Source organism: Delphinapterus leucas, chromosome 1, assembly GCF_059928025.1.
Source record: "Delphinapterus leucas isolate spDelLeu-1000000601 "Yukka" chromosome 1, BTC_Dleu_Yukka2, whole genome shotgun sequence".
Taxonomy (NCBI): Eukaryota; Metazoa; Chordata; class Mammalia; order Artiodactyla; family Monodontidae; genus Delphinapterus; species Delphinapterus leucas.
Genome location: NC_143129.1, coordinates 136,252,785 through 136,271,518, shown reverse-complemented (window position 1 = coordinate 136,271,518; position 18,734 = coordinate 136,252,785). Strand labels below are relative to the sequence as shown.

Genomic DNA, 18,734 nt, shown 5'->3' with positions numbered 1-18,734 from the left:
TCCATTTGTCCGCGCAGATGCCCCGTATGTGTGTATATTAAATGTATAAACTGGAAGCATTCACGCCATTTGTGGGCCATGTAGAGTCTAAGTAGAGGGAAGACTCAGAACCACATTTTCTTCCTTTTATAATTATAAATAGATTTAAAGTTAATATTGTCACCTGTTCACATAGTATGTGATTCAAATGAATATAGAAAGTACATATAAATACCTGGAGGAAGAATATTCGAGATTGAGAAAAGTGCAAGTGCAGTTCTTGTGAAGGCAACAGGCTCAGCACGATTGACAAATAGCCAGAAAGCAAGAGTGGCTAAAGTACTGTAAACATCGGAAGGGCAGCAGAAAATGAGGCAGGTGAGGTAGTCAGGTATTAGATGACATATAGCCCTGAAAGTCATGATAAAGTTTTGACTTATATAACCTAAGTGTGATGGGAACTGAGTAGCACCTAAAATGTCCTTGAAAATGCTATTTAAGTAAAAGTGCTTATTTAAATTGTACCTTATGTTTTGTACAATATTCAAAAAGTGAGAATTGTTAACAGAAGTTATGACTTCATTTGGAACTTAAATTACTTTATAAGACCCAGGCTTTCCTATTTCTAAAATATATATGACATATCAGGAAAAGCAATGTAATGATTACAAATGACATAATCCGATATAAGATTCTAGACAGAATTCTATTTTGAGACTTCTGTATGTGTGATCTATATATCAAAGAGTACATAAAACACGTATGTGCAGTTTAATGAATAATTATAGCGTGAACTCGCATAACCATCACATAGAAATAGAATATTACCAGCACCCCAAGAACCCTTGCTATATGACTTTTTAAAAAAGAGCTTACCTAGTACTATAATCTGTGATAATTATCCACTTAAATGTCAACCGAGATCATGTGACCAATCTTTTTATGGGCAAAAGAAATGTTCCCTTAAGTCCATATTTAATTTCAATATGGAAATTGAGTATGTATCCACTTGAAATCTATTCACATTTCAGGATAGAGATGTTCTATCTCTAAGGCACTAATTTTTAATTTTAAACAAAAGATATATCAAGCGAATGAAAAAACCCCCAGAACTATATAGAGCTTGAAGAAAACACATACATCTTCATATATTTTTGTGAAAGCAAACCTAGTAGTGATAGCTTTAAGATAAAAAGCACCTGATTAAAGTAAAACAAAAGTCATTCAAAAGTTTAAGATCTCATTATAGGTTTCATTACAACAAATTAGGTAAAATGAGGAGACTTCTTTGTTTCTCTGTAGTTTCTAGTACATGCTTAGCACTCAAATATTAAATAGTAAATATGAATCAGGCTAATCACAGCATATCTAAAAATATATTTTATTAAATTTAAACCTACTTAATATTTTATATTATAAAAACTTGACATGTCACTGATTCATGACCTTTTACAATATTAAAAATTAAACCTATGAAATCTAGATTTCTATATCTTTATTTTTCTCAGCTCAAGTTTAATAAAACTACAGAAGACCAAAAGTGATACCCTACTACTATACACATCAGTTTGCCTGCCCCATAATACAGCTCAGGCCATTCCCTCCAGAGGAAGAAAGGCTGGCCTCCCCAACCGCTGCAGGAAAGGCCTGTCCTGTCCCACACCACATCTGGGCTGAGTGTAAGATCTTGTGTTTTAAGCATGACAATAGTACAAAAGAGGTTTTGTTCTCATGGCCATCTACTTCAGCCTGGCCCTAAAATGGCCCAGTGCTCACTTCTGCTTAGAGAAATATCCTTTGCTTTTCTGGACATCAGGCTTGATGGTATCACTGCCAGGCTTCCAGCCAGCTGGGCACACTTTCCCATGCTTGTCAGTAAACTGGAAAGCCTGATCTAGTCTCAGTGTTTCATCCACAGAACGGCCAACAGGAAGGTCATTTATGGTGATCTGTCGAAGGATACCTTTATCGTCAATAATAAAAAGGCCCCTGAATGAGATGCCTCTATCAGCCTTTAAGACCCCATAGTCCTAAGCAATGGTGCGCTTGGGGTCTGGTATCAAGGGAATGTTCATGGGTCCTAGTCCTCCTTGTTTCTTGGGTGTGTTGATCCATGCCAGGTTTCAGAAGTGCGAATCCACAGAAGCACGAATCACTTGGCAGTTGAGTTTCTTAAATTCTTCTGCCCTATCATTGAAAGCAATGATCTCCGTGGGGCACACAAAGGTGAAGTCAAGAGGGTAAAAGAAGAACACAGCATATTTTCCTTTGTAGTCAGATAGGCTGATATCTTTGAACTGACCATCTGGCATTACAGAAGTTGCTTTGAACTGGGGGGCACGGTGCCCAATTTTGGCATTTCCTGAAGACATATTGCTATCAGCAGTTCTCACAGACAAACTACAGAGGACAGTCAGGAAGGAGACACGTCTAGATTTCTATATCTTTTAAATGAATATTTTAGCAATAAACTACCAGAGAACAAGAAATATGTGCGGTCAAAATTAAACTAACAATATTTTAAAATAAAGAATTTCATATTAAAATTAGGTTACTCTCTAATGGAAAATTCTAAAAACCTTTTGCAAATGCATTTAAAATAGTAAAGAGGATGAAATATGATAAATAAAAGCAAGCTATAAAGACACAGGAAATGTGGAAAAACTAACGGATAACATGGATAAAAATAACATTCAGAAGTATCACTCTTAAATTGTTGTGTAGCATTACCTGAATTATGTGCCCTTTAATTTATGCACATGATGGATAGCTTGTTAAGAGGCTATACCATTATAATTGATAGTGGCTGAAGGCAGTCAGGCCATAATTTCTATTTAATGGATGGGATAGTAAGAGAACAAAGTCTGCAGTAGCATTTTAAAATAACTGCCTATAAAGTTTACATTTATGTCCAAAGTGTTACCTATATTCTAGTCTTTTCTATGTTGAATTCTTTAAGAAAAAAGAGAAAAATCAGCTGCAGCAAGATCCACATATTATTAAATCAAAATTCTGATTTAACCAATAACTAGAAAAATCTCACAATAAATGGAAAAGAATTTTCAACTAACCATCTGATGGTCCATTTTTGTTCTCTTGTTCTTTAGAGCTTGTGGGAGAAGCAAATGGGCTAATTTGACAGGTTCCAGTTGTTGGAGAATAGGCTGTAACACTTATCTTCCTTGTGACTTTTGAAGAATCAAATGACTAGAAATAAATATTAATTTGGGACAAAAATACTTATGTTTAGTTACAGATCTTTGGAAATACATTTGAAAAACTCGCAAAATTCAAACTAATACTCTTTTCCTTGATCTTTCTTTTCGGATTTTAAATATACACATTATCTTCAAAGTGAACACTGTTATTTCAAGGTATGTACATTTTCCTGGTCTCCATACTGATTAGGGCATCTCAATTTGATTTTATGAAGTTTTAACATTAAATGGTTACTACATTCTGAGATGGTATTTCCAAACAAGTAGAGATAGCTGACTCTCCCAATTACATCCTGACATTTGTTGTTAGCTGAACGTGAAGTATAATTATGGGCCTAGACCAGAGAAAATCTCAGAAGTGTCTCTTAGTAAGACCCACAAGGAAACCCTAGGAAGGATTAGTGGTGTCCTTAACCTTCACAAAGTTGCTCTGACACAGTATCTTAATGATAAAACAAAAATAATGTTCAAACAATTGAGTATGGCATTCAAGGCCTTTGAGAATTTGATCTATTCTACACAAATCCTCTCTGCAGCTTCCTCCTGTGTTCCCATAGACCTTGTTCATACCTCTTACTGGAGTTAGTAAATTCTAATAATTTATTACATTTCTGTATACCCCATTAGTATTTAAGTTTCTGAAAATACATATTACTTCATCCTTGTACTATAGAACTCAAAAATGTATGATGAATGAATGATTTAAAAGAAACAGCCCAGTAAACTTATCCAGGCCACTCTATTCAGAATATACTCATTTGGGGCTTCCCTGGTGGCGCAGTAGTTGAGAGTCCACCTGCCGATGCAGGGGACACGGGTTCGTGCCCCGGTCCGGGAAGATCCCACATGCCGTGGAGCGGCTGGGCCCATGAGCCATGGCCACTGAGCCTGCGCTCCGCAACGGGAGAGGCCACAACAGTGAGAGGCCCGCATACCACACACACACACACAAAAAGAATATACTCATTTGTTCACTGGTTCATTCATCTATTATTAACTGACGCCTTTAGTCCCAGTCACTTAGGTTATGCACATTTGGGTCTCAGCTAGTCTTTCTTTGGTTTGGGGCCTCATTCATAATCCACTTCCTCCAAACACCCATTATCACACTATTAATTGCTTGCTCTTCTGAATTCTTTTTAAACATATTTTCTATAATGCTTACTAATCACCCAGCATTTGCTAACTAATGTGTATACAGGAAGAGAACAAATTGCTCTGGCCTCATAAACAGCAGAGGACAGGTCTAAAGGTAGTATGCTTGTTACAGAAATTCAGAGAATAGGGAAAACCAAAGTGGGCTGCAGTAATCTCACAGAAGGATTCTTGTGAAGAGGAAGGGTGAGGCTTAGATAACTGAAAATAAAAGGTATGAAAAACCTGAAATCTAGAGGTGAAACAGACAGCACAGGGTGGATTTAGGGATAAAGGAAAGGTCTGAAGGTTCATGGTATGTTGCCAACACTGTAGAATTAAACTTTAGCTTGGCTGCTGACTTGAAATAGTTATATAATTCTCCATTGTCACCTATTCTTTATTTTCAAGACACCATGGCAGAAATAGTGGCTATGTCACCTTTTTCAATAATCTTGGTATTAGTTCCAGAATCTATAGCATCAATTTTTTTTTTTTACAGGTAAGATTTTAAATGATAGATACTTCTTTGTATTGGGGGGAAAAAGGCATTATATTTTTTATTTTATGTATCCACAGTAGCCACAAATATAACCAATATTTTAAAAAAATCAAACTACAATATCAAGTTATAGCTTCAAAGTAATCTTTTTTGTAAGGTGAAAGAGTTTTAAGTCTCTTTAACAGGTGGTTATTATTACCTCTCCATCTGAGTTTTCAGCTGTTTATAAGTATTCAGTCATAAACTATGACATTTATCCAATCCAACCCCACTTTTCTAAGAATTTATTGCCCAGAAATATTTCACTGTGTATGTACAAGAAATGAAAGCCACTACCCTAATGTACATTTATGTCAATCTGTTTTCCTATTTTCACCAGAAATTATTTTTCCAATTGCCAAATATCTAAATATTGCAACTGGAGATCATACATTTCTCCTTGAAAACAATTTTCTAGCTTTCGTAAAATAAGTCTTTGTGTGTGTGTGTGTGCACGCGCGTGTGTGTATATATATATATATATATATATATATATAAATTTTTCCCCCTCACCTTAAAATTACTAAGTCTTCTCTTTTGCTTTCTTTTTTTTTTTTGGTGATCTGTGTTGATTAAAAAGGAAAATATATGCTACAATCGTAATGTACTTAGAGGGAAAAAAGAAAATCTACCTTTCCCTACTATCCCACTAAATATTCTTCAGTAAATAATGCATTTTTATATGTCTGCCTACTGATACACACAAATGCATAGTCTTACTTCTTTAAGTTCTTTTCCTCTCAAAGTTTAACCAAGGTCCTCTAATTTTTAAACTCTGAAGATGCTTAAAAGTGATCCTAGAATCATAAGAATTTCCATTCTGCCAACGCCCAAACGTTGAAGGACTTGGTCTTCTTATTAGTCTCCTACAAAAGGAAGAGTTAAGAAGACTGGGATTTGAGAGAAGACTGAGCTACTAATTGAGAAGTCTGGAACTCTTTCCATTCAGCAATGATGAGTGCTACCTACCAGGTCCTTTAGAAAAATAGAGGAAGAAAAAGTGAGAAGAACACATTTGGCTAGAGAAGGGAAAGAATTCAGGATGCAAACAAAATATAAGGATATAGAAATCAGATAAGTCACAACTACTTTCTATAATAATTTACAACTGCTTGTAATATTTATTGACAAAGTTATTTAATACCACTAAAAAAAAAAAAAAAGATTCTGTCTAGGATCAGTCCAAATGCCGCTGTACTTTCTGTAAGGTCAAACCTTGTACATTAGCAAAACTAAAATTTGGTCATTGATTTTTCTGTCCAGAAAAAAAGAAATGAATGTTCTCTCCAGGATTTCAAATATATATGACATTCTCCTTCAATATGTTTCACAAATTGTAGCTTGCTTCATCACCTTGTTTAAAGCATATTCTACCAAAAAGGTACCTGTATTTTATATATTTTTACCTATTATAAACAGTCTAGAAAGTACTAACTAAGGGTTCTTTCAGGATGAAATGTGGGATATAATGGATCTGCTATTATTATTATGAACTACTAGACTATGCTATCACTGAAATATTTAAAAATACAGGTACTGTAGGTATTTGGACAACCAGAAGCAAAAGAAAAATTAGGGTAGCTAAAGGGAGACAATTCTTTATAATCTTATACTGGTTAATTAGGTTATTGGAATGTTTCACCTAAGGCAGTATTATACATCACTAGTACTTATTATAGAATTTACATTAGAAAATTTTAAATACTAGCTGTCTCAGGGATTTTTCATGATTTGGGCCTAGGGTTCCTAGAAGAGCCCTAAATATCAACTAACTTTTTATCAGTTGCCACAATTATCACCCTTAATGACTCTAATAATACTTAGGTTTTGTTATTTCTAATGGTAGTTATGGAGAGCAAAAGCATTTTGCACTTACCCCGTGATCTTACAGGGACATCAGGGAAAGGATATAACCAATATATTAGATCTGTGCTGATGACAATGTTCTATTTCTTGATTGGGTGTTTGATACCCAGGGATATACATTTGTTAAAACTCATTGAACTGTACACTCAAGATCTGTGAATTTCACAATCTATAAATTTTACTTTGATAAAAATATTTTAACAGGAAAAATAAAACATTGGCTAAAAAGTTGATACACTGGTGTTTCTATTTGTGCACACTACTGTTCCACAATTTTAAGACATTAAAATATTAATTTTAATATTAAAGACATGACCATTTTGTTACTCTCTTGCACTGTAGTCTTCAATAAGTTTTTAAAGATATATTTTCATGGCTATTATCATTCCTTCATATGTCCTCCTATTTTTTCAGAATAGAAAGTGAATCCTACCTCAAATATATTTTTGTTTATTGAAGTATGATTTACTTACAATAAAATACACAGATCTTAAGTTGTCTGGCTTGCTGAGTTCTGATAACTGTATATATACACTGATGCCACCACCACCCAAGATGAAGAACACTTCTGTCATCCCAGAAGATTCCCTTGTACCCATTTCCACTCAATTCCCACTCTGCAGCCCAGAAGCAACCACTTTCTAATTCCTATAACCATAGCTATTTTTGCCTATTCTCGAACTTCATATAAATTAAATACATAACTCTTGTGTTTGGCTTCTTCTTTTCAATGTGTTTTTGAGATCATCTATGTTGTTGTGAGTGGTAAGATTGTGTTCCTTTTAATTTTACTATTCCTTTGTATAAATGTACCAGAATTTGTTTTTCTAATCTCCTGTTGAAGGACATTTGGGTTATTTCCAGTTTGGGGCTATTACGAATTAAGGGACTAAAGAACATTTTTGTATATGTCTTTTGTGGATATATGATTTTATTTATTTGGGAAGCCCAGGAATGGAATTGCCAGACTATAGGATGGATATAGATTTATTTTCTATATATAAAATAAAGGCTAAATAGTTCTCTAAAGTGTTTGTATCATTTTAAATTACGATCAATAAATGAGAGTTCCAAATGCTGCACATCCTCACCAACCTTCAGGCTGTTTTAGACATTCCAGTGTTGATTTTTAAAGCCATTCTGTTTTGTTGTTGTTATTTAGCTATTCAAGTGAGTGGGAATGGTATTCCTTTGTGGTTTTAATTTGTATTTCCAATGACTAATGATGTTGAACATTTTTTCATGTGCTAATTTTCCATTTAAACATTTTATTTGTCTTAGATTTATAAAGCTGGACAGTTGCTGATTTGGTGATCGTTAGGTCACTCAGACTATGTAAATACAATGTATTGATCTTTCTAAATGTTCTTCTGGGTTTTTAACTGTTTACAAATTTCTTTTTGTATTGAAAGCAAAAAAGACAAAGTATCTTTCAGAGGACTGTATACCAGCCAAAGGGATCTGGAATATCATCTTAGGGCCACTCTTCTTAAAGTGGGAAATCCTGTTATTAGTGACAACATGGATGAACCTGGAGGACATTATGCTGAGTGAAATAAGACAGAGACAGAAAGACAAACACTGCATGGTATCACTTAATACGGGAAAAAAATAAAGTCCAACTCACAGAAATAGAGAGTAAAAAAGTGGTTGTTAGTGGCTGGGGGATGGGGGAAATAAAAAGAGGTTGATAAGGGTACAAACTTTCAGTTATAAGATGAATACATCTGAGAATCTAATATATAACATGGTGACTATAACTGATAACACTGTATCGTACAGTAACTGAAATTTGCTAAAAGGGTAGAACTTAAATGTTCTCACCAAAAAAGAAAAAGAAAAAAAGAAAAATTTGAAGTGATGGATGCATTAATTAATTTGATGGGAGGAATCCTTTTACGATGTGTGTGTGTGTGTGTATATATTCACAATATATACATCAAATCATCACACTGTACATTTTAAATATCTTATATTTTGGTCAATTATAACTCAATAAAGCTGAAAAAAAGGGAAAGCCTTAGATCATCATTTTTTTTTGTTCTCCTTTCCCTATTTTAGACCAGATCTTCTGTCCTAAAAACTTGACTCCTACACTACACAGACATACTCTTCAGATTCTTGAGTGTCTCCATAACTCCTGAATGATTTGTATAAAGAAACCTGAAGAAGTTAGGAATACGTCATCCCTTGTGCCAAACCTTGTGAGTCAAGACTATTCCTTAATAAGATTCATGCAAAACACTTACACTGGCATATGGATGGACCAAACCTACTTAATCTCCTATTACAGATTGAGAGAAGCAATGGGGGGCTTTCATGTAGAAAGACGGGGTAGGAAACCAAGAGAGGGAAGATGAATGTATATATCCAAGTCACTCGGGAACTTTTATGCAGATGCAAAAAATTTAAGTCAAAACTTATGTTTAATAGAGGAGATGGACAAATGTAACTCCATGTTTACTACCAGAAACCAAAGCTTTGTGCTAACTGTTGAATTTATAAGGATGGAAAGATAGCATGAACCTGTTTGTTCTTTCCCTGATACCTTCCTCTCATTCCTGAACTACAGAAGACTGAGCTCCCTCGGGCTTTGGTGAATCTATCACCAGTGTGTGTTTATGGTTTTAATGGATACTTGCTTCCCTTTCTGCTATACTTTTGCTATATACTTCTGCTATATGCTGATCCTTTCCCCTTCCTCTTCTTTTCTCCAAGAAAACACAATGAATAAAGACTTACTGATACTGAAAAAAAGAAGATATAACAATTATAAACACACACACACATACACATCTAACAAGACAGCCCCAAAATACAAGGAGCAAAAACAGGCAGAATTGAGGGAAGAAATAGAAAATTCAACCATAATAGTTGGAAACTTCAGTGTCCCACTTTCAACAATGGATAGACCAACTAGACAGAAAATCAGCAAGGAAACAGAAGACTTGAACAACACTATATACCAATAAGACCTAACAGACATCTATAAAACCCTCCACCCAACGAAAGCAGAATACACATTCTTCTCAAGTGCACATGTAACATTAGCCAGGATAGAAGATATGTTAGGCCATAAAACAAATCTCAGTAAATTTAAAAAGATTTGGATCATGTAAAGAATGTTTTCTAATCACAATGGAATAAAATCAGAAATTAAAGAAAGAAGGACATTTGGAAAATACAAAAATACATGGAAATTAACAAACTCCTAGATAACCAATCAAAAGGGAAATTAGAAATACACTGAGGAGAATGAAAATGAAACACAACACACATAAAAACTTACGGGATGAAGAGAAAGCAGTACTCAGAGAGAAAGTTAAACACTTACATTAAGAAAGAAGAAAGCTCTCAAATCAATAACTTATCCTTCCACCTTAAGAAACAAGAGCAAACTAAAACCAAAGGAGCAGAAGGAAAGAAATAATAAATACTAATATTAAAGAGAAAACAAATGAAATGTAAAATAAGAAAATAGAGAAGATCAATGAATCTAAAAGTTGCTTCTTTGAAAAGAAAATTGACAAACCTTTATCTAGACTGACTAAGAAAGAAATGAGAATCAAATTACTAAAATCAGGAATGGGGGGCGGATATTACAGCTGACCTTGGGGAAATAAAAGGTATTATAAGGGGATACTATGAACAATTGTATGCCAGCAAATTAGATAATCTAGATGAAATGGACAAATTCCCCAAAATACACAGCCTACCAGGACTGAATCATGAAGAAATGGAAAATTGGAATGCCTCAATAGCAAGTAAAGAGATTAGATCAATTCAGAAAACTTGTCAAAAAGAAAAGCGTGGGACTGGAGAGCTTCACTGGTGAATCCTACCAACATTTAAAGAAGAATTGACATCAATTCTTCTCAGACTCTATCAAAAACAGGGAACACTTCCTAACGCATTCTATGAGACCACATTACTCTGATACTAGAACCAGACAAATACCTTAAAAGAAAACTACAGACTAATCTCCCTTATGAATACAGATGCAAAAATCCTCAACATTCCTGCAAACTGAAACCAGAGAAAAATAAGAATTATATATTGCAACCAAGTGGGATTTATCCTGTGAAAGCAAGGTTGGTTCAATATACAAAAACCAATCAATATAATACATCATATTAATAGAATAAAGGAAAAAAACCCACACGATCATCTCAATAGATGCAAAAAAGCATTTGACAAAAATACAATTCTTTCATAATAAGAAATAATCATCAAACTAGGAATAGAAGGGAAGTGTCTCAATCTGACAGAGGGCATTTAGGAAAAACTCACAGCTAACATCATATTTAATGGTAAAAGACTGGATGCTTTCCCCCTAAGATCAGGAACAAGGCAATGATATCTGTTCTTGCCACTCTACTCAACATTGTTCTGGAGGTTCAAGCCAGGGCAATAAGCAAGAATAAGAAAAAAATGCATCCGATGGGAAAGAAAAATGACATGATCTGATATATAGAATACCCTAAAAAATCTATAAGAAAGTATTAGAGCTAATACACGAGTTCAGCAAAGTTACACAATACATGATCAATATACAAAAATTAGCTGTGTATCTATACACTAGCAATGACTGATCTAAAGGGAAATTATAAAAACATTTACAGGGCTTCCCTGGTGGCGCAGTGGTTGAGAGTCCGCCTGTCGATGCAGGGGACACGGGTTCGTGCCCCGGTCCGGGAAGATCCCACATGCCGCGGAGCGGCTAGGCCCGTGAGCCATAGCCGCTGAGCCTGTGCGTCCGGAGCCTGTGCTCCGCAACGGGAGAGGCCACAACAGTGAGAGGCCCACGTACCGCAGAAAACCCCACAAAAAACCATTTACATTATCACCAAAAAGAATAAAACACTGAGGAATAAATATAACCCAAAAGTATAAGACTTGTATACTGAAAACTACAAAACATTGTTGAAAAAAATTAAAGAAAATCAAAATAAATAGAAATAGATCCTGTGTTCGTGGTTTAGAAGAATTACTAATTTTAAAATGGCAGATTCAGTGTAATTCCTATCAAAAGTACAAATTTTTCTTTTTCAGAAATGAGAAGGTGACCCTAAACTTCACCAGGAATTGCAAGGCATATGGAACAAGAGAAGCAATCTTGAAAAAGAACAAAGTTGGAGGACTCACACTTCCTAATTTCAAATTTATAGTAATTAAAAACTTTCTTTTTGAAAACTTATAGTAATCAACACAGCATGGTAGTGGCATAAGTTCAGATCTACAACCAAATGGAATAGATTTGAGAGTCCAGAAATAAATCCATGAATTTATAATCAACTGATCTTCAACAAGGGTTCTAAGGCCATTCAATGGGGGAAATAATAGCTTTTCAACAATGCTAGGACAAATGAATATCCACATGCCCCTAACCTCATACCATGTTCAAAAATGAACTCAATAAGGTCTTAAATGTAATGTAAGCGCTAAAACTATAAAACTCTTAGAAAGAAACATAGTGAAAGTTTGCAATACCATAGACTGCACAACAGTTTCTTAGATATGGCACCAAAAGCACAAGCAATCAAAGAAAAAGTAAATTGGACTTCATCAAAATTTAAAACTTTTGTGTATCAAAGGATACTATAAAGAAAGTGAAAAGACAACACACAGAATTGATGAAAGTATATGCAAATCATATATCTGACAAGGTAACAGTATTCAGAATTCACAGAGAATTCTTACAATTCAACAGTAAAAAGACAACCCAATTAAAATATGGGCAAAAGTTGTGAACAGATATTTCTCCAAAGAAAATATACAGATGGCCAATAAGTACATGGAAAGATGTTCAACATCATCAGGGAAATGCAAATTAAAACCACAATAAGATAGCACTTCACACCCAGTAGGGTGGCTAGAATCAAAAATTCAGAAAATAACAAGTGTTGTTGAGGATGTGGAGAAAGTGGAACTCTCATACACTGATAGTGGGAATGTAAAATGGTGTAGCTACTGTAGAAAAGAGTTTGGCAATTTTGCAAAAAGTTAGAATTACCGTATGACCCACCAATTCCACCCTAGGTATGTAATCAAGAAAACTGAAAACATGTTCATACAAAACATTGTACAAGAATGTTATATACAACATTATTCATAATAGTTAAAAAGTGGAAACAACCCAAATGTCCTTCAGCTGAGGAATGGATAAACAGAAGGTGATATACCCATACAAAAGAATATGATTCAGCCATAAAAAGGAATAAAGTACTGTTACATGTGACAACATGGATAAACCCTGAAAATGTTATGCTAAACGAAAGAAGTCAGTCACATATTGTATCATTCCATTTATATAATATGTCCAGAATAGGCAAATCCATAAAGACAGCAAATAAATTATTAGTTGCCAGGGACTGGGTGGGTAGGGAGGAGGAAATTGAGACTAACTGCTAATAGGTATGGATTTCTTTTTGGGGTGATGGAAATGTTCTAAAATCAGATAGTGGTGATGGCTGCACAATGTAATGAGTATATAATAAACCACTGGTGTATACTTTAAAATTATGAATTTTATATTACATGAATTATATCTCAAAAAAAATGCTAAAATTAAAAAAAGAGAACTAAACTGTCAAAAAGTATATGAGATAATTGGAGAATTTGAACAAAGATGTCCATTTGATGATTAAGGAATTAATTCTGAGAGATATAATACTTTTTTTAAAGAAAAATTTATTTATTTATTTATTTATTTATTTTTGGCTGTGTTGGGTCTTCGTTTCCATGTGTGGGCTTTCTCTAGTTGCGGCGAGCGGGGGCCACTCTTCATCACGGTGTGCGGGCCTCTCACTGTCGCGGCCTGTCTTGTTGCGGAGCACAAACTCCAGATGCACAGGCTCAGTAGTTGTGGCTCACGGGCCTAGTTGCTCCACGGCATGTGGGATCTTCCCAGACCAGGGCTCGAACCCATGTCCCCTACACTGGCAGGCAGATTCTCAACCACTGTGCCACCAGGGAAGCCCTGATAATACTATTATAGTTTTTTTGAAGTCTATCTTTTAGAAATAATTACTGAAGTATTTAGGATGATATGGATGATGTTTGAGATTTGCTTCAAATCATCTAGTATGGGGGATACTGAAGTATGCGTGGGAATATAAATGAAATAAGATTAGACTTGTACTGATAATTACTGAAGCTGGGTAATGGGCAGTGCATTCTCCATAATCAAAATTCTCCAAAATCAAAAGGTAAAAAAAAAGGAATCAATATTTGGTAACTGTAGTGAAATAAGGAATCTATAAAATAATCATCAAGGAATTTAAAAAAAATTAGGAGAAAGATTGATGGAGAATTTTATTATGGGTGGATCAGGCTGGTAAAACCAAGACCATTTTGTGCCTCCTGAGGTGATGAGACAGGAACTACACAGACTACCTATGAGGCATTCTTATCAAAATATGAACCACAATCTAACCAAGCCTCTAGTTTTAACTATGAGTTTTATAGGAAATATGAAGATTAGAGAAATCACTTAAAGGACACCACAAGAAAACAATCAACCAAATCTAGAATGTGAAATATGGAAAAAATATTTCAGTTTTTTCCAAAAAATAAATTACAAGAAAAAGAGTGAGATTTTAAAAGATTTAAAAGGAGTTGGGGGGAAAAAAATCTCAAGGTTCATAAGAACCACTACAATGTGTAAACCTTGTTTGGATCCTGATTTTAATAAGCCAACTGTAAAAGGACATTTTGAAGCAACTATAGAAATGTGAATATAAACTGGGTGAAAGATATTATTGGGACTTCCCTCGTGGTGCAGTGGTAAAGACTCTGTGCTCCCAATGAGGGGGCCCGGGTTCGATCCTGGCCGGGGAACTAGATCCCACACGTATGTCGCAACTAAGAGTTTGCATGCCACAACTAAGGAGCCCATGCACTGCAACTAAGGAGCCCATGAGCCACAACTAAGATCTGGCACAACCAAATAAATAAATAATAATTTTAAAAAGATTTTATTAAGGAATTACTTCTTATTTTGTAAGGTATGATAATGGCACTATAATTATGAAAGAAGTCATTATCTGTTAGAAATGCATACTGAAGAATATTCTGATGAAATAACATGTCTGGGATTTGCTAAATTCCAGGAAAAAAATACAGACACATACACACATATATACATTAATATATGTGTACATATATATATATAAATAGATGAAGCAAAATGTTAATAATTTTTGAAGCTGGGTGATGGTTACATGGTAGTTCACTGTATTATTGTCTCTACTTTTGTGTATGTTTGAAAGTTTCCATAATAAAAAGGTAAGAAAGGAAGGGAAGAAGAGGGAGGGAGGGGGAGAAAAAGGAGCAGATGAGCCAAATCAATAAGTAAGCCTACAGAATATGAGCTATAATATTTCCTAATGCCCTGAAGTCCCAAGTTCTTTCTAATTTCAGGAGTCAGTAAAAGCCTTATCTCAGAGAGATAAGGTTAGGCCATGGGAATAATCAGACTTAGAAGTATCCTACTAACGGTAAGGGAATAATTTTGACTGGGTATGTATGTCCAAATCAGCAAACCTCCCCCAAACCTGCACTGCATTCATTCTAGCAGCATGCCTATTGAGTTGGCCTTGGTAGGAAGTATGCTCCTTCCCTTCCCAATCTGCAGCATCTGCTTCTCCCATTCCTTCTCTGAAGTAGCCTGAAAGAGATTAGGTCAAGCTGGCTAGGTATATGACCAGGCAGCCAGCTGTCCCTATAAATTCATCTGGACTGCCATTGGCAACAGTTTGTAATAAACAATTCAACTTTGTTTCTGAAAATTCATCTAGAAACAGTGCTTGGAGGGCAATAACTTCAGGAACCCCAATATTGCAGGTAATGATAAATCAAAACCTTCATCACTCATTACCCCCCAACAATTTGAGAGGTTCAGCAAGTAGTGGTACTCATAGTATATACTCTATATATATTAAAGGAAGATAACAGGGAATGATCCATACCTCTGTTTTCCCTATTAGGGGTATCATAAGGAAAATTACTTTTGCAGACTTGCCCTAACATCATGGAGCATTAATCTCCATGAAGGTCTGTAGCCACATTGGAACACTGGGATTTGGTAGTTCTAATTATTGCTGGGAGAGAAAACACCAGTTGTTTAGAATGAACAGGCTCCACTTCAACCAACTGGCATATAAAAGCCATCTCCTTTCCTTGGACACCAGAGCCTTCTTCCTTCAGCATCATATGGGTAAGGCAAAATGACCACAAAGTTACTACTAGTTCCTCTGTAGCTTCACAGCAATTAGGTGCTCTTAGAGTTATAGGTAAATGTCTGATCTTCCTTCGCACAGACTAAGGCAGCCTCAGTGGGATCACTGGCATGTAGGCAGATTCTTGGGAACCAGGCTGCTTCAGGGCTTAGCTGTTACTGGAATGGATAGAAGCATAAATGTAGCTAAAGAGAGAAGCCTAGATTTAGCACCAGAGCCAAAGCTGTCAGATCTAAGAGTTGCAAACAAATTATGAGGCAAGATACAAAAGCTGAAAATATCAGAAATAATAATAAATATTAGAAATAGGTTAGAAAACAGAAATATTGAAGGCCCAGGCTAGGATGCTAGGAACCTGCATTTAGCAGTTGGTGGCCATGTGGTACCAAGCTAAGTCAACTGGTTTAAAGGTACAGAATTGGGCCAAACATAACAATGTATTTTTCTAATACAGGATATTAGCTGTGTCACTGGCTACCTTGACACATCCTAATCTGGAGAAAAAATGGATAGAAAGCTTGCCATGACGACAACTGTACTTTATGAAAAGGATGAATTCCTAAATGGCCATTCTCTTCCATTCAAATGATGTTACCACCTCCCAAAGAACAGTTTTGGGGCAGGAAAGAACAGTATTTCATTTCAAGCTGGACTACTCATCTACCAAAATACCATTCTGACCAAAGAAACAGATGCAAAATTATAGTCACAGCTGCATTCTGTACAGAACAAGTTGGATAATAGTGTTCTAAATTGCTAATTACACTGCTAATGATTTTTTTAGTGGCATTGCAGTATTCTGCCACCTTTGTTTAAATTTTTATAAAAAGCATCTAGGAATTTTTAAAAATGGTAAATTGTTAAATACCAGTGAGTCTTCTGAAGAGAAATTCCATATAAAACCCATTTCCTGAAATGGCATTCTCATATGGGATCTCACATAGGAGCCCATTTACTGACTAGCTATTTGTTTTAATTTACTTTCTCACCAATTTAATTGCATTTAAGATTACTAAGGCCATAAGTATCCCAGTATTAGTGTCTGTATCTAGATCCAATATTGGTAATGAAAAGATAATAAACTAGCATATGTCATGATATGCTGGTATTGGTAATGTGCTATGATGAGATTTACAAAAAGTAATAGCAACAGTACAATTTTATTCTTGTTGTGACAACCACAGTGAAATTTATTACAGTGTTAGTATTTAATTGTTTATTCATGCCAGCGTAGCTGAGGGGGTAATTACCTTTTTGATATAAAAATGTTTTTAATGCTTTTATTTCATTTTAGCAGATTAGAGAATGCAGATTAAAGCACTGCCATTGTTCCATCTTTATTTATCTGCATTTAAGTGGCAGAGCATTTTTTTTCTACAAATAGTGAATTAATTTCTACTAAATTATTTCATTAAGGCTTCAAATAATTTGCCCTTTAAATAAAAACCTCAAGCTGGCCAGGAATTTCCATATATTAGATTACAAATTTTATATGTAGAAAATGGTGTACCAATAACAATTATGTCACAGTGGGTTTTTTTTGATACATTTTACATTTAGTATAAGGGTAAATTGGCTGTTAAAAAATTAAAAACACAATCTTATTATGCTATTACAAACTCATAAGTAAATACTTACATTTGCTTTTAACAGATCATCCAATTTCAGTGATCTTTTAACACTGCAAACAAAATAGTTAGACATCTTAGATTTAACATGTTTTAAGTAGCCAAGAATTTAAGAGTAATCTATATAAACAAAGATTCTAAGTTACTTTCACCAACTAAAGTAGAATACCTATGAAGAAAGCAATTTTCACAATGATGAAACTGATTTTTTGATAGCATATATCAAGATGAAATCATAATTAAATATTTAGATGGATTTTTATATATGTAATTTTATATATATGCACCATTATACAATTCAAACACTAAAGTTATATTACAAAATAATCTTAGTAAAAAATTAATATATTTGTGTGTTTTAAAATACCACTAACAAAAATTATACATAAAAGGAAAATAATTTACATACCTTCAATGGAGATGTTGAAAGTATATTATTTGCAGAAATAATACACTAGCTATTAAAATAAAAGTATGAGCAAGGTGAAAAAGTTTTGCACCTTATTCTAGCTTTAAACATGATTCAGTGCTACCAGACTATGACTTAACTGAGGAACAGATGCTCTATGTCTTTATAAGTCCCCAATCCATAAGAAACTATTTTTTGTCTTCTTCACTAAACTGATTCAGGAACATGCCAGGCTCTCTCTGTGCAAAATCTGTTCTGCTAAACTGGATGCCCAGCTGTTGGTGACAATGCTTAGAAAGGAAAGCTCAATATTTATAATACTTTATTTCGTACAGCTGTCTTCTAAAGAGCAGTCATCAACATTTTATTGAACATAGACTAAATGCTCAAAGGAGAAAAAGGTCAATATAAATTAAAACTAGTTTTCCCAGTGACAAATGCAACGTTAAAAGTACTTTCTCGATCTCTGAGAAAAAGAAATTAAGTTATTTAAAATATTAGAGAATTTGAGCATAAAGCAAACAAATTTTATTATAAAGGTTGTACTACAGAAAACAAAACAAAATTTATAGATCCTAGAAAATGACTATTCATAAATAAGTGACTACTGACTTTCAAACAAGTGACAGAAGCAGGAATAGAAGAGATGGACAATTTATAAAAATTACTCAGCAATAAATATTAAATACAAAAATTTAATCTATCTAAAATAGTTCACTT

General features: G+C 34.5%; 1 protein-coding gene and 1 pseudogene across 2 annotated transcripts in view; both read right to left on the bottom strand.

Annotated features, from left to right (window-relative positions):
• Positions 1-18,734, bottom strand: part of ITGB3BP (integrin subunit beta 3 binding protein) — a 97,093-nt gene that overhangs the window by 57,536 nt on the left and 20,823 nt on the right. For both annotated transcript variants that reach the window (XM_089921570.1, XM_022581245.2), the window contains exons 2-3: positions 17,616-17,658; positions 3,051-3,186 (exon numbers count right to left, since the gene is read on the bottom strand). In XM_089921570.1, coding sequence (XP_089777696.1) covers positions 3,051-3,186; positions 17,616-17,658 — 179 coding nt within the window. The remainder of the gene's footprint in view (positions 1-3,050; positions 3,187-17,615; positions 17,659-18,734) is intronic.
• On the bottom strand, positions 69-2,998 carry LOC111178470 (peroxiredoxin-1 pseudogene; annotated as a pseudogene).